The sequence below is a fragment of the Lissotriton vulgaris genome, unplaced genomic scaffold (assembly GCF_964263255.1).
Source record: "Lissotriton vulgaris unplaced genomic scaffold, aLisVul1.2 SCAFFOLD_2271, whole genome shotgun sequence".
Lineage (NCBI taxonomy): Eukaryota > Metazoa > Chordata > Amphibia > Caudata > Salamandridae > Lissotriton > Lissotriton vulgaris.
The window spans coordinates 167,630-191,276 of NW_028255033.1; the positions used below are offsets into that span (position 1 = coordinate 167,630).

At 43.0% G+C, this 23,647-nt stretch overlaps 1 protein-coding gene across 1 annotated transcript in view; it reads left to right on the forward strand.

The window, feature by feature from the left end:
* LOC147659343 (vomeronasal type-2 receptor 26-like) overlaps positions 1–23,647 on the forward strand; it is an 83,766-nt gene that overhangs the window by 28,302 nt on the left and 31,817 nt on the right. The window contains exon 2 of the mRNA XM_086951832.1: positions 22,903–23,026. Coding sequence (XP_086807958.1) covers positions 22,903–23,026 — 124 coding nt within the window. The remainder of the gene's footprint in view (positions 1–22,902; positions 23,027–23,647) is intronic.

Consider the following 23,647-nt stretch of genomic DNA (forward strand, 5'->3'; position numbering starts at 1 on the left):
ATTATCAGAAACAAGATTGTCAGCATTATTACTATTCTATGAAATACAAACGGAAAAAGCATCCTATAATGCTAAAGGTAATCAAATTCAAAATGTACCTACATTTCACCCTCCCTACCTATCAGATTAGTTTATAACTACAGAATGTCTAATAGGTTTACATGGGCATACCCATACCTCTGGTACTCAGAAGTAGTGGATCACATTCAGTGCTCCACAAACTGTCAAGATACGAATGTTCTCCAACTGTGTGTAACTTTGCCTCCACAATGCATTATGAAACGCGCCACAGCTGCATATGTGTTATGGCTCGAATGTGCGAGGATTATTCTGGATAACAGACACACTATTCAAGATAATCTTGATGTTCCATGCTCTCACTATACACACAAAACTGGCAAGGCAGTTTACAAATGTAGCACACCAAATTATTCTCATATAAAGCAAAATACTCAGCCTTCTCTAAACAATATCACAAGTATGTGTTGTGTGCAAAGCAGAGCAGGAAGGCAAAAATAGCATGTAAGCTTCTAATAAACCCATGCTAATTTAACAGGGTGTGAGTGCAAGGCTCAGCCCCACTGCACATTTCTTTTATCAAAGCACGTGATATGAACGTGGGCGAATTAGGAACGCAGAGTCCAAGCCTAAAAAGCAGAGTCAAGTTCATATTTCCAAAAAAAAGTTATTCGCTCTTTGAAAGAAAGCAGTAGCTAAATACGTAGAAAAATCAAAGAGTCTTAATCCAACAGCCTCCAACAGGAAGTCATTGTTCTCATCTGAAAACATTTCAGCCATCCAATTCAATAGTCGGAATGAACATACATGTTCCTCAACGAACGGAGCCTCTATCACCATCGGAGAAAAACTCGGGTCATCTTCTATGTAACTGCGTGCCAAGAACTCAAGAGCCGCTGCAAAAACATTCCAATGTCCCATTATTCCATGTATCGCTGCTAAGGCCATAATCCCGCCGCCAGAACAGAGCAAGCCATGAACCACTAAGGGCCTATCAGCTGGTCATAATCTGCGTTGGGAGACACCGTACTGCAGAGACACAAATCCAGGTCCCAGTCAAAATCACAGCTGAGGCAATGAAGGATAGGTTGAACGCATGTGAAAAAGGAAAATCGAAACGATAATCCATAAGCTGCACTCAATGTAGCCAGAGGCAGCGCTCCGTAATAACTAAACATTCGGTTGCGAACCATCAACAGCCGGGTCATATTGTTGTCTATTGCAGGATGTGCATCCATATTTATTTAAACAAATTAATAATAGCACACCGGCAACTAATGTGAGTATTAAGCGCAATCCACCAAAGATGCTGGAAAAAATCGAATGAAAAAATCCCGAAAAGACACCAAATATAGTTTCTACAAAAGCCACAAGGCCACTGCTTCTAACTTTAAAAAAGTAAGGTAACCCTGTAGTCAAGGACACATTAAAGAGACTCTAAATTAACTCCCCAAAATTCAAGAATGTAATAAATCATTCACTTCTGTGCTGGTGTTTTCCACATGAAGGACAAATGTTTCTGTAGCAGATATAAGAGCAACCTCTTTTTGAGACAATAGCGTTCTTATACGACTCATTTGGTTGACTCTGCTTTCAAGGTCAAAATCGACAGCCAGATGGAAACATCCAGCTTGCCATGCAGGGGAGTTAACACAACTTTTTTTAATCAAACCACACGCTCAGTTACCATAATCATGTAAGCGATGCCTGCTAATATTGCACAACAATCTCCATTATTTCAAAGTAACTAACTCCTGGTTCCAGTAAACGTTGTTATGATAGCACGTATCGGACTACCTTTCAAGATTCAGTCCAAATTAGTCGCATCTTGTTTACAAGAGCCAGGCAATTGTATGTGTATGCAAATTAAGGAGTGATCTGGTGCTATTGTGCAATCCTCGCCATTCACATTGACTTCTTTTCCCTCCCTCAGGCACCCATATGTAAATGGTAATGTAATCGTGGGCGGTCGGCGGACTGGTAAAGCAGGCGAGGAGGCCGGATATAGTGGGCGATAGTGATTTATTGGGGTTTTATACAAGGTATTACGGGGACAGTAGGAGAGTCCGGTCCAACACCCAGGAAGAGGTGTACGTCTTCTTCTCTGTTGTCCGGGCGGGATGAGGGTCCAAGGGTCGTCCGGGTCTTGGGTGTAGCTGCCTCGCTGTGGTCGGAGAACACCTCGGAGGGCAAACAAGAGAAAAGAGGGAGCCGTACAAAAAAAACGTGAATGTTTTCAATTGTTTAAAAAGATATATTTATATATTTAATGAACATACTAACAGAAGACTTAATCTAGCATAATTATGAAATCATTTTTTTAAAAGTTTTAAAAATCCTATATTACTTCTATATTGTATGAGTGGAGCTGCGTGGCCCTCCGCCTGGTGCCCTGGACTCCACCACGTCCAGACCCAGTTCATAAGCACGCGTGATCGTCACCACAAAACCATTAGCACGCATATAGCTTTACCAAACATACTTTTACAACTAGTATGCATTTACCACACATGATAAACGCATAATCTTAATAATGTTTTTTTGTTGACGAACACGCGTTCTAATGACTGTGGCTTACATCCTTCAAATTAGTTTCTAGGTATATGTGTGACCAAGTCTGATTAGATCGGAGGCCAAGGACAAACACTGTTGTGTCTGTGGCAGGAAATCTCATCGATCACAGAGAAAATATGCGCAGGGTAAAATGAAAGTAACAGGTATAATAAAAATTAACTGAGGAAAACTACTAAAATGGCGTTTATACTGAGTATGTAATCAACATTTGGCGCCTCAACACTACATTTCAAATAAAAAAATATACATACAATATGTTTATTAATATATTTCAAAAGTATAGCACCGGATGACACACACAACCCGGGAAAAGAAAGGGGAAATTTAATACCTAAAATCAGGTTTGCTTGGTGAACTTGAAGAAAAAGAAACAAAAGTGCACTTGCAAACAAGGCTGCACATGCGCAGAGAGTACAACTGATGCAGGAAAAATAAACGGAAAGTTTTACATACTGTCATAGAAATATAGCTCTAAACATTGCCCCCGGAATTTTCCCCCCGATACCTAATGAATAAAATTTCCACCGTGTACGTATACCATACGCGTACCCCCCCCCCATTTTGCATTTAAAAAAAAAATTGACCCTAAAGATCGATGTACGACCCCCTGAGCAAGCCTAGAGGGTCAACATGTTTCTACCCTACTCCCTTTCCTTATTTATCAACTTTGTTTTACTGTTTTCTTCTGAGCTGCTTCTAGCGATGAACAAGATGGCTGCCAACACTTCCTGGTTTGGAGTGTTCACGCACAGTTGACAGCCAATCAGCATGCAGCTCGTGCTCGTAATTGTACAGATTTCCTTACGCGTGCTGTACTTCGTCTCTAGATATCACTATGATTTTACTTGTCATTTTCTAAGGAACTACTGCACAGATTTAAACCATTTAACAAAAAGCACAATCTGCGAACCAAACTCTACCTCTCTGCCAAATGTGGTGTAATTCCGTACTGCCGTTCGGGCTGTAGCCCTGGCTAAAGGGCCCTATGGAAAATTGCATGGGGAAAACACATTTTGAGACCCCCTTTTTTCTCGCCCCCCACTTGACGAATCACCCCTAAACTTTCAGGAAAGGAGCGGAACCGAGCAGGCCATTTTCTTGGACAAATTCATGAACATTCATCCACCGACGCAAAAGGTATTCCAAATAGAATGTTATGGATTTCCCAGGGAAACTAGGTCCTAACTATAACTACCTACTGGCGACCGCCAGTAGGTAATATATATATATATATATATATATATATTCACAGAAAAAACCATAGGTTTTACACACGTTATAGTTAGGAAGTAGCATTTAAAAAACCTATGAAATTCACTGAAAAAAACATAGGTTTGACACATGTTATAGTTAGCTGGAAATTTTACTGACATAAAACCAATGAAATTCCACGTTATAGTTAGTTGGACTCACTATAACTTGCGCGTGCAATGCACTGCTGAGGACGTCACATATTACATCACTCATGACATGGTCAGTGACATCACTCATGACATCACTGATGACACCATCCTTGTGACATAGTGACAGACCTCCTTTCACTATAATGTAACCCTTGAAACAAATATTCAAAAATAGAAACTGAAATTTAAAAAAAAATGCAGATACCCATATCAGTTAAAACAAGTAATTCAGTAATTCCACCATCTATATACACATCCACTCATACATATATTCACTCATCATATGAAGTGATACACCTATACATCCTGTTACACACCGACAATCATTGAAAAGTTACTCACACACATACTCACACATGCAAATAAACTATTGAACATCCATTTATTTGAATATAGAGTTATACACACACTTCCACCTTACTTCTATTGAAAATTACACATATTTATTCTCTTAAACAATCACTTATAGAAACACATACTTATTTAAACAGGAACTCTTTCAATCTCTTACTCTCACATACACTCACTTATATACATCAATATTCACATATACTAGATTAAAACATATGTCGTTACTGATAAAGACACTAGTGAGACAGTCATTCACTCACTAACAAACACATATACACACTCATCCACCCATACACTCCTGCACATATGCTGTCTTCAAAACACATACAAACAGAGAGTCAGACACTCATGCATCTATGTGCTAAGTAATACCCCCACCAAACCATATAGACACTCATACTGATACTAAGAGAAACATCTAATAACCCATATACATACGCATGTAGCTACTTACCAACACATGTAGCCACTTATACACAAAGTGAAACACTAATATATATATTTAAATATTTAAACATTACTCACTAATATTTATTTTTCAGAAAGACACATATTCACTGGATGGTGTCATCAGTGATGTCATGAGTGATGTCACTGACCATGTCATGAGTGATGTAATATGTGACGTCATCAGCAGTGCATTGCACGCGCAAGTTATAGTGAGTCCAACTAACTATAACGTGGAATTCCATTGGTTTTATGTCAGTAAAATTTCCAGCTAACTATAACATGTGTCAAACCTATGGTTTTTTCAGTGAATTTCATAGGTTTTTTAAATGCTACTTCCTAACTATAACGTGTGTAAAAACTAAGGTTTTTTCTGTGAATTTCATTGGTTTTTAAAATGCTAATTCAGAAAAATGTTGTGTATTCAACCTATACTTTTGGCAATAAAGTTCTGGCAATATTTTTTTCGAAAACAAGCCGTTTTCTTCACTGTTCAAGTTGCATAGACACTCCTTGTAAAGCAATACAGAATTCGAAAGTCTGTACCTTGCCTTTTTTTAAACACATTAAAATTTGTCTGTAAATAAAAATAGCCTTACTAAACTTTCGTGCGCGACCCGGTGTGCGCACTCTCGGCAACAGTTGTCAATAAAACGGATATCGCATTTCCAGGCTTTCGTGCGCGACCGAGTGCGCGCACCAGCCTATATATTTCGTAAAAACCTTGCGATTAGCACTTATTGAATTTCTTCATACACCCCTCAAAGAACTTATAGTACGTCAAAGAGACTGTACCTAGACTTCTTTTTTATTCTTATGAAACTTTTCAGTAAATGGAGCCGAATGTCTTTTTAAACTTTCGTGCGTTACCGGAAGTACACACCTTAGTATTTTTTTTTAAAATATAAAACGTTTCATACTTTAACAATTGTGTGCTTAAATCCAGCTCAGAAGATATACAAAATCAGGATGGTAGTTGGTTCAACCCGGACCGTTTATTAGAGGTAGATCGTTCGACTCCACCGGAGGACACCCCTAATAAAAAGGACATATATATAAAATGCAGACTAGCCGCTGTACCGTGCTAGCAAACTATAACATATAAATCGTTAGAAAAAACAAAAGGAATCGAGCAAAATCAGTAGGCCACTGATGAGATCTTTTTTTGACCTCGCTAAAATAGAAAAATTAGGAACAACCCCTCATGAGAAATATGAAACTAGTGAGAGGAACCGAGCTCGACGTCATGATGGCTGCAAGACAGCTCGGCTCCGCCGCCCACCCCACCCAAAATAACGACAAATATTATAAAGATACACAACACACCAGCAAATTAACAGGGTAAAACGTTTTATTAAATGACTATTTACATGGCAGCCTACTGCAACATGAAAACAACACTTTCAATTGGTTCTTAATACTTTCAATTCTGGAATTTACACGCAGCACTCCACCCACTTCCCTCACTATCTTTTCTACTCTCAAGAGAGAACAACGTCCTACATCTTTCGGAAGACTTTGGTGAAATGGCTACTGTATCTCATTCATCTTCCGAATCTGACCAAAATGATCGACTACCTTTAATAAGAAAAAATAAATCTTTTATCTGGCAATTTTTCACTTATCCTGAAGATCAAAAGAAAGTGAATGCACCAAAAGTAACCTGCACGATATGTGACTTGGTTCTCTCAAGAAGAAATCCAGCAAAAAAATATTCCTTTTCCATACATACCATGGTGCGTCATGTCAAACAAGTGCACCCTCTGCAATTTGCAGAGGCAACGACAAGAGCCCTGGCCACGCTATTACCATTAGAGGTGGCCAGCACATCTTCTGATCGACGACCTGTATCTCCATCGAGTGCAGAGATGGACTTCATATGGTCTATAACCTATGGTTTTTTCAGTGATTTTCTTTGGTTTTTTAATAGCAAATATCAAAAGCTTTTTTGTGGAAAATGACTAAAATTAGGTATACATAAGCGGCGTTCATTTATGTTCACCACAACCATTGTTAAAAGTAAAGTGAAAGTCGCGAAACAGTAGCCATGCTAGCAAACTATAACATATAAATCATTAGAAAAAACATGAAACTAGAGATAGGAACCGAGCTCGACGCCATGATAGCTGCAAGACAGCTCGGCTCCGCCGCCCACCCCGCCCAAAATAACGACAAACACTGTGCAAATATTATAAATATATACAACACACCAGCAAAGTAACAGGATAAAACGTTTTATTAAATAACTATTTACATGGCAGCCTACTGCAACATGAAAACAACACTTCTAATTGCTTCTTAGTAGTTTCAATTCTGAAATTGAACACCCAGTACATCCAGAGGTCATGTCTGACAAGTTGTGTGGGGGGATGCCTTGCTAATGCCGCCACCCCCACCACCTTCTGTAGGAAGGACTCTGGATATGCTTGGTCCCTGAGAGGCTTCGATGTCCCCGCCTTGCACAAATGTCATAAGTTCTGGATGTTGAGAGCCATACTTCAGGGTCCGACAAGTTGTGTGGGGGGATGCCTTGCTAATGCCGCCACCCCCACCACCTTCTGTAGGAAGGACGCTGGATATACTTGGTCCCTGAGAGGCTTCGATGTCCCTGCCTTGCACAAATGTCATAAGTTCTGAATGTTGAGTGCCATACTTCAGGGTCCAAGAAACGCGGACTCGGAGGGGGCGCTTGGCTCCAGCCCCCTCCCCAAGTCTTGTTCCCCTGGTATGGCCTGAGATCCCCCCGACATAGGCGGCCGGCTCCCGGGGTCAGGCGGAACTTCTTGCCTTTTGATGCCTCTTCCATTCTGGACCTTGTCCCACAATCCGTTTGACCTGAAGACACGTCATGCGGTGCCCTGGTCCGACCATCACATATACCTGCGCCAGGAGACGGCGTGGGGTGCACTGGAAGGGAGAGGCGGCGCGAACGAGCCTCTCCCACCTCACCAGGTGGAGGTTTCTTAGCTACACCCCAGCGCTTCACTCGGCCAGCTGAGTTCCGCCTGCTCCTGCGGCACAGTGCCTCGCTCGGCCAGCTGAATTACGCCTGCTCTTGCTATTACACCGTCTCACCCGCTATCCGGCTGAATTACACCCACTCTTCCGATACAGCGACAGGCGGCTGCCACGGAGCTCAGGAAATGGCGGTCGGCTCCACAGACTTGGGCCTGGCCTGCAAGGATGGCTCTGGGCAACCCTGGAACTCGGACGCTTGACTGCTACGGCATGAGCCCCATTCCCAAAAGCGTCCCCTCAGCCTTGAAGATTCTACAAGAGTCACCGAGACCCCCGACTCCTGCAGACTTCCGGTGGGGAGCAACTGCCATGATTGCTCGCGAAATGGCCATGACTTAGCCACGGGGTGCTCTCATGCTGACGCCAGCTTCAGTCTGAAAAATCCAGAAACACTGTAGACTACCAATTCGATCAGTTCCGGTGGAGCCTCAACGACGTATCGCGTTGTTGCGTAATCCGTCATATGACGCGCCGCGTTAACGCACCCGGAAGTGCTCCGGTGCGCGAGGCGCGAAGCGCAGCTTCCCGGAAGCAATGCGGAGCGCGTAACGTAAGCATTTACATTTCAGTTGGTTCTCTCTCACAATATTTTCAATGTCACATAAAAGTCACCCATCACCCACTGCCATCTCTGGCTGTTTCCATGGTAACACCTCATTCTGCACCTGGCTGAAGGCACAGGTCAAAAGTTCATATCTCAACGTTCTACAGCAAAGTAACAACACTGTTTTCCCTCCAGAAACACCTGCCAATCCACAGCTCTGTTACATGTCTTTTTTTTCACACCCAATAGTACTTTTCGTTTAACATAAACATTAACATGCAACGTACTGTTCAATCTCCACTTCTTACAATCAACCAATCATTTTTATTTTTTAAACCACACCCAGCCTCTTCCTTTTTCTTTATTTAGAATTTCAACTTCTAACTACCATTCCACTTCCAGAACCGATCGGAGGACGACTACAAATCCCTTGAAAATGAAGGTCTGGCTAATAGGACACAGTTATATTCACTGGAGTGAAAAATATGCAGTAAGCAGACGAATTTGCAACCTCAGCTTACCAAATGTACACATAACATGGATTTCCAAAAGAGGATTGAAATGTCACCAATTGATTCCATTGGTGAAAACTTTTATGCATCTCCCAGAACCAGACCTTATAATTGTGCACTGTGGTGGGAACGATCTAGGCACAATCACTGGGGTAGGTCTGGAAATGCTTCTAAAAGACACCTTTCGACAATTGATGACACTTTTTCCTCGATCTGCCTTGGTATATTCCAATATATGCCAAAGACAGAAATGGAATTGGTCCAATCAACATTGTGCACAATTTGAGAAAGCAAGGAGACATGTAAATAAATCTGTTTCTGCGTTCCTCAGAGATTATAGCATGGGTTCTATTTACCACAACAACTTGCGATACCACATGCAAGACGTCTATAGGAGAGACGGTGTTCATTTCACAAATGAGGGAAACAGAATCTTCCTCTGCAACATCAGGCTCTGCATCGGTACTTACTTATAAATGCAGAAAACACTCAATTAACACAAGGGCTCTTTTCAGAGCCACCTTATATCTAAGCACTCAAACTACTGATTTATCTCCATTTTCACACTCTAGTAAAAAGGTGTGCGCGACCGAGTGCGCGCACCACGCAACTTAAAAAAAAAAAAATATATATATATTTTCGCCTTTAAGGGCCTTACTGCACACCCTGAGAAAACCTACGCAGCAAAACAATCGCTACCTTCTCCCCTTTCCATATTCCAACGATTTGAAATCAACAATATATTTACTCGCAATGACAAAATGGCGGTGAACACTTCCTGATTTCCTTCGAATCGAACGTTAACAGACGTCACGCAGCAAAATTCCGCTCGCGCTCGCAGCCGTTTGGGTGCGCGCACGTGTGCGCGCGTATAGATATATAATTGACTTTAACTTTAATTTCCTCAGCAACTACTGAACGGATTTACACCATTCCAAAAAAAGCGTAATCTGCGAGCCGGACTGTACAGTTTTGCCAAATTTCTTATAAATCCATTCACCCGTTCGACCTGTAGCCGAGTCTAAAGGTCCTATGGAAAATAACATGGAGAAAACACGTTTTGGGACCCCCCTTTTATCTCAGCTCCCACTTGACCAATTCCCCCCAATCTTTTAGGGAAGGAGCGCAGCGGACCGAGCCATCTTCTTTGAGAAATTCGCTAAGATTCTTCAACCAGGGCCAAAGTTATTCCAGATAGAATGTTGAGGATTTCCTATGGAAACTAGGTCCGTAATATATATATATATATATATATATATATATATATATATTTATATAAAAGGGGGTTCCAAAACATGTTTTCGCCTTCCCATAACAACATTGGTTTGGGTTTTGAACATGTTTTCCCAATTCAATTTCCCATAGGAACCTTTCAACGCGACTACAGCTCGAACTGCTGAACGGAATTATACTAAATTTAGCAAAGAGGTAGTCCTTAGTTCAGACTCATGTCTATTTGCTTAAATGTTGTTATTCTGTTCAGTAGTTCCTGAGAAAATGACATTTAAAAGTACATATATATCTATGACCGCACAGGATACGTACATCCTCAGTGCACCCTAAGCGCACCATCCCGATCGCTCGCTGAATGCTAATTGGCTGTCAAGTGGTTGTCGACATTCGAAACCAGGAAGTGTTGGCAGCCATTTTGTGCCTGAGTAGATGCGAGGCTGAAGTAGTTAGTGGAATAAGTGTGCAAAACGTATAAAGGGGGCAGGGTAGACCCCTGACCCTCTAGACCTGCTTAGATGTCCCACAAGGATCCCTAGGGCCCCAAAAAATGTTGTTTGAAAAAAAAAACGGAAAAGTATGCGCTGGTTTCGTGGATCCTGCCGTAAATAAAAAAATAAACGCCGAAACGCAGCAGCAAGAATGGTCACGGGAACTTAGAAATATGAGCACATCTCTCCTGCACTCAAGGAACTGAAGTGGCTCCTGATAGACCAACAAGCCAGCTTCCGCACAGCTTGCCTCACACATAAAGCCCTGTATACAGGCAAACCAGAATACGTGGCCTCCAAACTCAAAAAGACCGGTCAATCCAGGAACCTCAGAAGCTCCAACACACTCCTACTCATCCCTCTGAAATCACAGAAACACAAAACCGCGAATAAATCCTTTGCGGGTAATGCCCCCAGGATCTGAAACTCCATCCCCCCCATATCAGAATGACCATCTCCTTCCCGCAATTCAAGTTGCTACTCAAAGACCTCTTCCTTGAATGCTTCGGTCCGTAACGAGAACTCCACGCCTGACTGTGAAAGACCGCTTTCTCTTTGAACCCTGAGCCGGATGATTCGCTCCTGATCTCCGTCCCATATTACACTCAAGATGTTGTTGTATTGTCTTTATTTTCCTGCTTGTGCTCCTGGTCTTGTTCTGTTCCCTATTTTCCTTGTTGCATATTGGAATCTGTTGTGAAGCGCTCTGATACCCTTGGGTCCAGCCAGCGCTATACAAAACTTCAATAAATAAATGAATACAACTGTGCACTCTATAAATGGCTGCTAATTGATTGATCCCTCTGAATCTGTTATTTTGTTTTTTGATGTGCTGCTCCCCAATGACTGTGATGCAGCAACCACACCAAAAGAAGTAGATCAGCTTAGGAGGGTCAGTACTGCCTCCCCACCAAGATTGGAGACGCCAGGACCTACTGAAGCCACACAATACGAATATCTGGAGTACTGAACCCCCTACAGCAAACAGCAAGACAAAGAGTCCATGCTGGACTCCAACTACCCCTAAGCAAGCACCATCAAGGGACATCAAGACCACTGAGTGGCCCAGCTGCCCTAAAATCGCCTCTACAAGCTGCCTGATTCTGACTGTGAGGACATTTTGATGCACAATGCATGGCTGACCTATCTGCTCTGCACACCACCCCCACGGGTCTCGGTTATGATGAATTAGCTATGCTCCCATGGTCCTGCTACAACAGCGTTCTCATCCCTCCAGTGGGAATCACTGGATTTACCTCTAAGTTCTCCTGTACAGTGCCTTTCCAGGTGACCCACCTCCCCGTAGCGCACTAGCTACAAACACTTTCAGAACACTAGTTGCAGCTGAATCGGGACGCTTCCTATCTTCGGCTGCTGGAAATTTGGACCTGGTCCCCCAGTTGACCAGAAATGAGAAGGTGAAGTTTGTGAAAGCATTGCCTGATTTTATTTGCATTTTGCAGCTTTTTTTTTAGCTTTTTCCTATTGACTTCAATAGTGCGTAATTGCGAGTTTCTGAAATCTTAAAAATGGTCATCTTTAAGTGCTTACTGTAGATTAGTTATTGGTCTTAAAAATGCATACAAGTCAATACTATTTTTATAAATTGGTTGCTGATGTATTCTTGAGTGTAAGTCTCATTTATTGCCTCTGTGAGTACAACAAATGCGTAGCACTACCCTCTTAAAAAGCCTTGCTGCTCGCCCACACTGCCACAAAAAGAGCACTAAAATTGTCTAATTTAACCTGAGCGCACCAGTAAGGGATCCACTGGACTCTCTGCACAGTGTACTTCGTAATAGTGCGCTATATAGAGTGCCAGTGTACTGAATTGTCAATACAAATCATAATGAAAACTTAAAACTGTGTTTTGCACTATTTGCAGTGAAGTAACAGACAGTGAACTCACTTTATGTTTGTCTATGTGTGGTATTGGGTTCTCCAGGCCTACGTACTCCGCAAAACCCGCTACACCGTAAAACGAATGTTGGCACGGAAACTGGATAATGCAAAAGACAAGTTTATTAAGACCCCATGGGGTGGTGGTACATTCCTACAGCACCCTTCGGTAATGCAAGAAGTATCACACCGAACATCGGTGCGAGACATCTTTTATACAGTTTTACAGCAATAAAAGAGTAGGCAGAACACATTTGCTCAGTTTTAGGTACATATATGGTCATTTTTGGAACACAGCCAACTCATGGGAGGAGTTACAACACCACTGGTCAGTTTGGAGGGACATTCCTAAGCGATGACTGTCCACTAGTACAGAGGGGTTAACTGTGCATGCACCAAAAATAGCCTGTTGCTGGGCAAATTCGAATGGTCAATGATACAGAGAAAGGACAAAGGGTATGTTGGCCACGAGGCGACGCATTCATATAAAGAGGCCGCCAGTGTTTTCAAAATGGCTTCCGAAAACCATAGTCAAGTTAAGGGGAATGCGTGTAGCAAAGCTTAACGCTAACCCGATCACCGTCAAATTACGACAGATGACCCTTTTAGCGTTCAGCTGAAGCTACCTCATAGTGGACATGATCAGGGTATTCATCCTCAATATCAATGGTCATAATTTTCGCTACTTCTCTATGAATCATTTGTTCATTCTTGGTAATAGCTCGTCTGGATGGGATACAAGCAGAAAGGCACATGGAACACAACATAGGCCCACATTGAATACAAAGACATAGGAAAAATAATATCCCAATTATTACACACAAGATTGTCAACAACTTCCAGCCCCAAGTACTAAGTAATATCCAAAATCACCCCGAAAGTGTCCAAGTACTATTATCAGGATGTATCTCAGCAGCTATCTTGTGTAACCTAGATATTGCATCATATACAGAAGGTTAATTATCTGGCACGTATACACAGCAACTACTTCCGATAATGCGACATGCACCCCCACGTTCAGCTAATACTACGTCTAGAACCATTCGGTTCTGGAGTGTCACAATTCTAGTAATTTGAAGTTCCTCAGTTAAGTTCCCTAAGGCAAAAACTGTCTCATTAGCAACAGCTTCTACAACACGTGTCAATCGTCTTATTTTTCGGCTGTTCAAAGCAGCCCCAATAAATGCGAAGAGGCCTAAATAAAAATCAACATACTGTTGCAGAGAAGTGTCAGTTTGATCAACGTCATCGAGAGCTAATGCTCTCTTCACTCTATTCAGTATAAAATCGTGGTACAGGATAAAATCATTATGATACGTAGGTGGGGCAATAAACACCGGGGGTAATACAAAAGATATATAACATGTTCCTAACCAACCTATAGGGAGATGGTGATAACTTTTATTTCCACAGATAAAGTACGTGTTTCGTGAAGCCACAAAGGTGATACCATTCGGAGTGTCAAAGGTGGGAGTAGTGTTACATTCACTTCTTCCCACTGGGATTGTACCTTTATTTCGGACACACAAGTCGGCTTTTGTATCAATAACAGTAATTACATGTAGATTAGACATAGTTACATTTAGTTGATTACTATAGATTTGTGGATACATTGTCGGGCCGGTATTATTCCCATTCAAATTTAGTTCCTTCAGCTTGTGGATAACCATCTCAATCATTAAAACAGACCTTGTTGAGTCGGAAAAGTAGTCCACCTTTTGTCGGCCATCGCAAAGTAAATAAAAGAGTATACCAAGCATTGCAAGAACCATTATGGGAAAAAGTAAGAGGGATAAGCAGAGTGCCTCCTTTCTTTTGATGTCCAGGCAACATCCCACATACCCAACAGTTCGAAGTGTTCGTCATGTTATGAGTGTGATGCAGAATCTGGATGAAGCTATTGTTCAGATAAATCTGTCTGTGCCGTTCTTCGTGATAAGGCAGAGTAAAATGAAAATGTTCAGATGGAATTGGGGTAGTTGGCAATAAGTGTTCTCTTGCCGGCACCAGAAGTTCTACTACCCAAGCTATCACAGCTATCACCACAATTGTCATAACAAAGAGTACTGCACCAAGAATTCTCTTATTTCGCATTGTAGAAGATGCCATAGTTCAAAGTTCAGAATGTCCCAAAAAATAACTAAAAAATAAAAAAATATGAGTGCTGAGCTCCGAGGTAGCCGTTGGTTTCTTCTCCGAGATTCAAGACGGGTGTCGCTACACTTGGCAGAACAGATCCCCCCCCTAGATATTCCCAGCTTCCGTTTCACAAACCTGGAGCGGTAACTCAACCAGTCTCCCACAAAACAACTGCTTTTCTTGGTCGCAAATTTTATCTTTCTTTTCCAAAAATGGTGTGGTCCGGGAAGGCTCCCTCCGATTCAGTAGACGCAACAGCTGGGCTCTTCTCCTCGTTCAAGATGTCTCGATAATCAGACAACACAGTTGGATTCACCAAATCCGGAGAGACACGGCGACAGTGAGTGGAATGCACCCACCGTTTCTTATTCGTAACTCGCACAGCTGTGCGAGTTGCCAAGAGCACCTGCTCGGGTCCACGCCACCTCGGCTCCAAGCTGCTTGTTCTGTCAAAGGACTTGATCATCACAAAGTCGCCAGGATGAAGATTGTGAGCCTCTCCAATGGAATTGTCGGGGAGCGCTTCTCGAACCTGTTGATGAATGGAAAGTAAATCATTTGTTAATCGTGCCAAATAACAGTTCATCATTATACAAGGCACATCATGTAACAATCGAGGCTTAGGAACTCCCCATATATTCATAGGCCTTCCAAACACCACTTCATAGGGTGTGAGGCCAGTTCGGGAATGGGGCACTGATCTGATAGATAGCAATGCCAGAGGCAGAGCATCCGGCCATTTCAAAGACGTGGATGCCACGATCTTTGCTAGCTTCAATTTCAGATTTCAATTCAATTTCAATTTCAATTTCAATCTCACCCACGCACACAAAGCTCCTCACCCACGCACACAAAGCCCTACACGACCAAGGCCCGAGCTACCTCAACAGCCGGATCAACTTCTACGCACCCAAACGCCACCTCCGATCAGCCAACCACGCCCTCGCCGCCGTCCCCCGCATCCGAAGAGCGACTACAGGAGGAAGGTCCTTCTCCTACCGGGCCGCCAAGACCTGAAACTCCCTCCCGACCGACCTGCGCCTGACCCAAGACCACCTCTCCTTCAGGAAGAAGCTGAAGACCTGGCTGTTCGAGCAGTAGCGGCACCCCCCCCCAGCGCCTTGAGACCCTACGGGTATGTAGCGCGCTCTACAAGTGTCACTGATTGATTGATTGAGAGTAGCATTAGACCTTTCCACAAGACCTGCTGACTGCGGGTGGAATACAGCATGGAATTTCTGCTGAATTCCCAATCCCTTCATCACGTATTCCACAATTTTCCCGACAAAATGAGGACCATTATCGCTCCACAAAAATTTACAAACACCATAGCGTGGGAAGTACTCTTTGAGCAAAACCTTAGCTGTTGTCAGAGCTGTATTATCCTTCGTGGGGAAGGCCTCAATCCATTTACTGAAGGCACACACCACCACTAAAACATACTTAAGGTTATTGCAACGCTCAAGCTGGATGTAATCCATTTGTAGCACTTCAAACGGTGCAGTAGGTGGAACAAACCCTCCTTTAGGAGTATACGTCCCTTGCAGGATTATGTTGCAAGCATATCAGACAGGTCTGCACTACTCTATTGGCCGTATTGGCAATCTCAGGATGCTCCTAGACTCGCGTAAGCAATCTAGTAATTGCGAGAGCTCCAACATGTGCCAATCCATGTGTCATTTGGACCATTGTCTGCAAGTAAGCTGCAGGCAATTTCCATCTCTCCATATCTTTGCTTCTCCAACAACCCTCATCGTCCAAAACTCCCTCCGTTGCCCAGGTTGCGAGTTCTGCTTCAGACGCTGATTTCTGAATGTCTAGTATCTCCTCTCTAGCATCATGCCATCGCTCAGCCTGCGATTTTACTACATACATTGGCGAGTCATTTCGTAACATAGCAGTTTCCCTCACTATGCAATCTGCAAAGGCGTTTCCTTGTCCTACTTTGTCTGTCACTTTCTTATGTGAACTACATTTGATTATCGCCACTTTCTTTGGACAAAGTAGCGCATTCAGAAGGTCAAGCACTAGATCTCAGTGCATGATGTGCACTCCATGTGAAGTCAGAAACCCTCGCTCTCTCCAGAGAAGGCAAACATCATGCGCTACTCCTAAGGCGTACCGACTATCAGTGTAAATGTTCACACACAAGCCAGCACTCAATTCACATGCTCTTGTTAAGGCTATCATTTCCCCTGCCTGGGCCAATTTCTGTGGTATTCGTGCTGCTTTTACCACTGTCTTTAGTGTCGTGATCGCATATGCTGCGGAAGTTGTACCATCTGGCAGCCTTAAACACGATCCATCAACCCACAGTTCCCCATCCACATCTGGAAGTGGCGTTTCCTGTAAGTCGACACGACCCTTTGTTTGTTCTTCAGACAGGAAAACACAATTATGGTGTTCTTCCTCCTGTCCCTAAGCAACTGGATATGGCAATAAAGTAGCAGGGTTCAGGGTAGCACATCTCTTTAGGGTGATGTGCGGTGCCAACAGTGTGAGCTCATATCCTGTTAAACGTGCACTCGTGAGATACTGGGTCTTTCTTTGATTTAACAGAGCATCTACTGCATGGGGTACTAACACCAGCAATTTATATGACAAAACTATTCCCTCACTCTGCCGTATGGCCACTGCTGTTGCTGCAAGTGCTCGAAAACACCTAGGTAATCCTCGTGCTACGGGGTCAAGTATTGCCGAGAAATACACGCAGGGCCTCTGTTTATCCCCGTGTGTCTGCACTAGGACTGACAATGCACACCCATCCTTCTCGTGTACATACAATGTGAAAATCTTCGTGTAGTCTGGTGTACCTAACACTGGTGCAGAACAAAGGGCTTGTCTCAATTGTTTAAATGCATTCTGGCATTCATCTGTCCATTCAAGGGGCATTGGTGTAGTTTTGGACAATAACGCTAACAAAGGTTTTATAATGTGTCAAAACCCCATTATCTACTGCCTACAAAAAGACGTTAGGCCTATAAAAGCACGCACATCTCTCTGAGTGCGGGGGACTGGTGTATCTAAAATCGCTTGAATTCGATCAGATGTTAATGCACGCCCCTCCTTAGACAAAAGATGACCGAGGTAGGTCACCTTTGGTCTACAATATTGAAGTTTTCTCCTAGATACCTTGTGATTATTCTGAGCAAGAAAGGAGAGCAAAGCAAGAGTACTCTCCTCACACTGTTCTTGCGTATCTGCCACAAGTAGAATGTCATCGACATACTGAATGAGAGCCACTCCAGACTGTAAATTGAAAGAATCAAGCTGTCTTTTTAAAGCCTGGCTATAAATGCTAGGACTTTCTGTATAACCTTGAGGAACTCGACAAAATCTATATGATTTATTATTTAAAGTGAAACCAAATAGATATCTGCTATCGGGATGGATGGGAATAGAAAATAAGGCATTTTTTAGGTCAATCACGGTGAATGTGGTAGCAGTGGGCGGAATCAGAGTAAGTAAGGTGGTAATATCAGACACCACCGGGTACTGGGGCACTACAATCTTATTAATTTCCTTCAAATCAATAATAAATCGATAGACTTTGTCATCAGTATCTTTTTTTAAGATTGGAAGAATAGGGCTATTACAGACATTATAGGGAACTTCTTCCACAACACCTGCAATCATCAAATCGTGTACAATATGAGTTAAGGCAACTTCACCTTCCCTGGAAATTCTGTACTGTGGTACACGAGGCAGAGGCACTCCCTCCTTGACAGTTATTCGAATTGGGGGGATAAGCATCTGTCCCACATCCGTGTCGGAAGTGGCCCATAGCGTTTGTGGGAGAGAGGCCAGCGCTTCAATTTCTTGCATAGTACACAATCTTCCAACATCTGGGTAATTGTCATTCAAAATAACCCGCACTCCTTCAGGAGCGCAGCGTATTGTTGCTCGGAAGTATTTGAGCAAATCTATTCCCATAATATTGTCTGGAGTATTTGGTGACAATAAAAACGGGCATGGACCAAAGAATCTGTCAATGTAAAATGTAAGGGGTTGTGACAATGGGCTAAGAGAGGGTGTTCCATCGAACCCTATGGATGTAATCGTTTCGCCAGACAGGGGAGCCCTTGGAACCAAGTTTTTAGACAGAGCACTACGAGTAGCTCCTGTATCAACCAGGAACTGATCAGGAGAACCCAAAACGCCCGCTGATACATATGGACCTCTTTGATCTACAGGTACTTCAACCGATTCCACACCCCATCCTACGCAATCCTATGCATGCACATAGTCCTGAGACTCCACATTCTCACCTTCCGATATCTGATACTGATTCCGTCGATCAAAAGCATTATCATCAGCCCGACCACGACCCCTCGCTTCAAACCTTCCGCGATCACTTGCTCCACCCCTCGCTCCTGAATAACTATTCCGTGTCCTTCCACCTCTTTGACCACGCTGATTACGTTGTTCACGAAGTACCGGCCAATCTGAGGCCCAATGTCCAAACTCTTTACAATATGCACATTGATCCTCAGCAATGTCGGTACGGCCGGAAGACGTACCGTACGAACCACGTCTACCTCTATCATTCTCTCTCGGCTGTGTAGCATAAACCTGAGCCAACATCACTTTCGTCTTCAATTCCTTCGCTTTCTTATCAGTAATTTCTTTAGCCTCTATTTCCTGTTGTTCATAATACTGAGCCATAGTCAGTAAAGAAGCAGGGGTCGCCGTGGTCCAAGAACTTTCACTAGTCTTTAACCGTTTTGCAATCTCTGGTAGGAGATTCGCTACATACTTGTCAACGAACAAATGCCTACCCCTATCATCTGTTAATAATTGCCCACTGTAGTCATGAAATGCTTCTTCAAAACGTGAGAAGAAGTCAGACACCGACCCATCCGCTTTCTGTTTGCAAGATGCTAGCATACTCCAATCAATCTTTTTAGGGGGGACAAGCGTTTTTAATTTATTCAAAATAGCCGTCGGGAGATCTAGAATTAATTGACATGGCTTACATGCAGGCTCCCTGTCTAAATCAGCTTGGGATAAAGCTTTCCAATCCGCCCCCAGGATCGCCACATCATCAAACTTACGAATTGCCCTCCACATATCAGGGGGCAATATTAACCCAGAGAAAAGGTCAATATCAACTAACGTTATAACACACGAAGAAATAGCCCCTTTCACTCCTTCTTAGAAAGCTGCCGGATTTTTACGGGGGTCAGGCAAAGCATTTTTCAGTGCCATAACATCTGCTCTATTCCAAGGTGTATAAACCCAATTATATACGAAATAACCCTTTGCATCCCGGACAATTTATCATCACTTGTTCCTTGCCCTTTAGGAGGGACATACAAAGGTGCAGCTTCATGCATAGGCATAACATGAATCGTAAAATTATTATTTGCTCCAAAGATAGAACACTCTTTGGATTGTTCCGTCGATCCCGGCGTAGGCGTCTCTGATGCTTTCCTCGCTTCCCGTAATCTTGACGCCTCATCCCGTAGTTGGATCAACCGTTGGAAAAACCCATCCGCATCTGCAATAACAAATAGACCTTTACGCATATTCTCATGACTAACTGATATATCCTCTAGATCAGTTGAATTTTTCCTAAATCGTTCTACAACTTCATCTCCAAACTGACTCAAAAAATACAACCGTTCTCGTTCAGACCACCTACTCATTTTGTCATTAATCTCTGTCATAGTTATTTTGTTCAAGTTAAGTTTACGGGCAAAACTACGTAGTTCCGCAGCTTCACTGGCATTTAACCTCACACGACTACCCTCTTGATCGTCTCCATCCGAATCCGCATCTGGGGCCGTAGGTAGAACGTACGGAGGCGGGCAACGATCTAATAATGAAAAATCATCAACTTCATTAGTAAGGACAGGATAAAGAGGACGTCGAATAGGGAATTGACCATTCGTTTGCAAATTACGTTCCCGTGCCTCCCTCTCTTTCTTTTCCTGCAACTCCTTCTCCTCCAGCTGTAAAGCCTTATCCCGAGCAGCCTTCCGCTGCTCTTTGTCCGCCAAGGCTATTTCACGCTTCATTCGTTCACGCACCGCTTTCTCCCACATACGTACACAATCAAACATGTCTTGTCTAGACCTACGCTGAAACAAACATTGCTCCACATACGGAACCTTTCGTAAATCAAACAACCCATGTAGTGGCCATTGCAATTCGGGGTCAGTTTTTGTGTACTTATGCCACAATGTACTATATAAAACAGGGGGAATGCCAAATTTTATATACATTTCGCGATTAGGGGTCCGCTCTGGGGGAGCCGGCTGAGATTCATTTAATCGATAATTAGTACCTTTTCCAAGACAACACATTCCTCGGAGTGCGCTTAAAACGGGCATGTCAAAAATATCACGAAAACGCGATATCACAAAAATGGCACTTAATATACTTCACACAAGGTGTGCCGTTCAAACAAATATCCCCGCATGTGAAGTACACTGCATCTATAATTCAAATCATAGAACCAAACGTTAGCTAACTCAAAACATATTCAACAAGCCACAGTAAGCGTCCGTAGACTATCTTACCAATCACATGCTTACCAAATTCTCAGATATCCAGATTCCAACGGCCAAGTTCTTTAATCGAATAATCCAAACCAGCACTGTACGACAACTCGAACGATCAGGATCTCAGTCGAGGACCGACGCCACCTGGAAGGTCAGATCAGAAGGAAAGGAAGAAAACACCGTGGGTGCCAAGACTCGGGTCACTCAGTGGCAGCGTACGCGTCCATGGCGAGTTTCAAATCCTTCGTCACGACCTCTCCTTCGGGCATCCGAGTCGCCGATGAGTCCCTTTGTGGTCGCCAATTTGTGGTATTGGGTTCTCCAGGCCTACATACTTCGCAAAACCCGCTACACCATAAAACGAATGTTGAAAATGCAAAAGACAAGTTTATTAAGACCCCATGGGGTGGTGGTACATTCCTACAGCACCCTTCGGTAATGCAAGAAGTATCACACCGAACATCGGTGCGAGACATCTTTTATACAGTTTTACAGCAATAAAAGAGTAGGCGGAACACATTTGCTCAGTTTTAGGTACATATATGGTCATTTTTGGAACACAGCCAACTCATGGGAGGAGTTACAACACCACTGGTCAGTTTGGAGGGACATTCCTAAGCGATGACTGTCCACTAGTACAGAGGGGTTAACTGCGCATGCGCGTGCTTGACCAGTACCAAAAATAGCCTGGGCAAATTCGAGTGGTCATTGATACAGAGAAAGGACAAAGGGTATGTTGGCCACGAGGCGACGCATTCATATAAAATGGCCGCCAGTGTGTTCAAAATGGCTATCGAAAACCATAGTCAAGTTAAGGGGAATGCGTGTAGCAAAGCTTAACGCTTACCCGATCACCGTCAAATTACGACATTTGTGATATTATTATGATGCATGTACAATCCTTGGTGGATGCAGCAATATATCCAAGTGCTTGCTAACGTCCTATGTTGTGACTTTGCAAGCAAATTAAATTTAAACTGAATAAGAATAGCATTACATTCCTTGCGGCATTGACACATGTTCAGGAAAAAAAGGCGAGTACACCCTGTGCATGTTTCGTGTTGTGTTTTATATGTCCTGGCATAATAGGAAAAGGAACGCAGATTGTCTAACAATAATAAAATACCAAAGCACTAATGTAAGTCCTCTAGGGAGTCTGGGACCTTAGGTGGCTTGTGGAAATAGGCTTACACGGGTTTACAATAGGTAGGGTGTAAAATCACTACATCCTACACATATCCAATCACACTTCTTATCTCTACAATAGACTCTTTTCATGATAGGGCTACCTGGTGGCACCAAAGATAATGTTACCAATTAGAAGACCCCAGTAGGAAAAATGTTCCCTGGAATATGGAATGTGGTTGTGTTCATCCTGTTTTATAGGGATCAGGATGAAATACAATGAAGAAGCACGCCACTAGTAGGCAAGGGTCTATAAAACAACCATTAGTGGATCCCTGTGTGTTCTCTTCCATGGTATCATGCACACTCTGAGTGTAAGACCTTTTGACCCAAGAATGTACGATACATTAGTGCATGTAATATTACATTAGAGAGATAGTATCTATGTGTAGGGTATATCTCATTCCCATTCCCATTCCTCTTACCAAACCTTTGCTTATTATCTGGTGGAAGTGAAACAGTGAGGTACTGCATGGTTCAGTACCCTATAGTATCCTTTTGTAGCCCCAAGCCATAATGTGGTGCATTTTTCATCACATGAGTTATGATTTTAGTTTCTCACTCTTTATCTCTTCTTTTCCCCAGGCTCCCAGCTCCTTCTGCAGTGAGAGCTGCCGCCCTGGGTTCAGACAGTCTGCGAAGAAAGGATGGCCTGTCTGCTGCTTTGACTGTGTTCCCTGCTTTACTGGTGAGATTTCAAATGAGACAGGTGAGTATCCTTTGAGTATGGTGGACATGCATCACTATCTGTCAGACTGCTGTATCAATGGAATTATTACCCATATTCCATAAAGAACATTTGTAAAATATCCTCTTGTCATGGAGTTATTATCCCCTGTTCCAAGGGATGCAGAGACCACTAAAGCCTCTTTGGTGTCAATAGACTACAGTGTGTAACTAACCATTGCAGGCCATATGTATGGCCAAGTGGTACAGCACAGCAAGTTTCATTGCCACCCTGTGTTCCAGAGAAATGGCAAGAATGCACCGTATTTATCCCAATATGGCACACTCCTGTCCTTTCACTAGTGATGGTGCACAATGGACTGTTGTATATGAATCTAGGACCCTAGTGTAATTTTCCTGATTCATGCCCATATATAGGTATAAATCACCCTATCCTTATATAGGCATAGAAATCATAACCATATTTAGACTTAGCCTATGCAGTCCAAATACGGCATGGCTACTTCCACTAGTTCCGAAAATCCACAACGATTTCTTGGAAAAACCCGCCTTCAGCAGTCAGGGACTTCCCCTTGCTTGAATATTGATTTATCCAGTCTTTGATGACGTTATTATGTCCAACCTTACGTCATACTAGGCACCT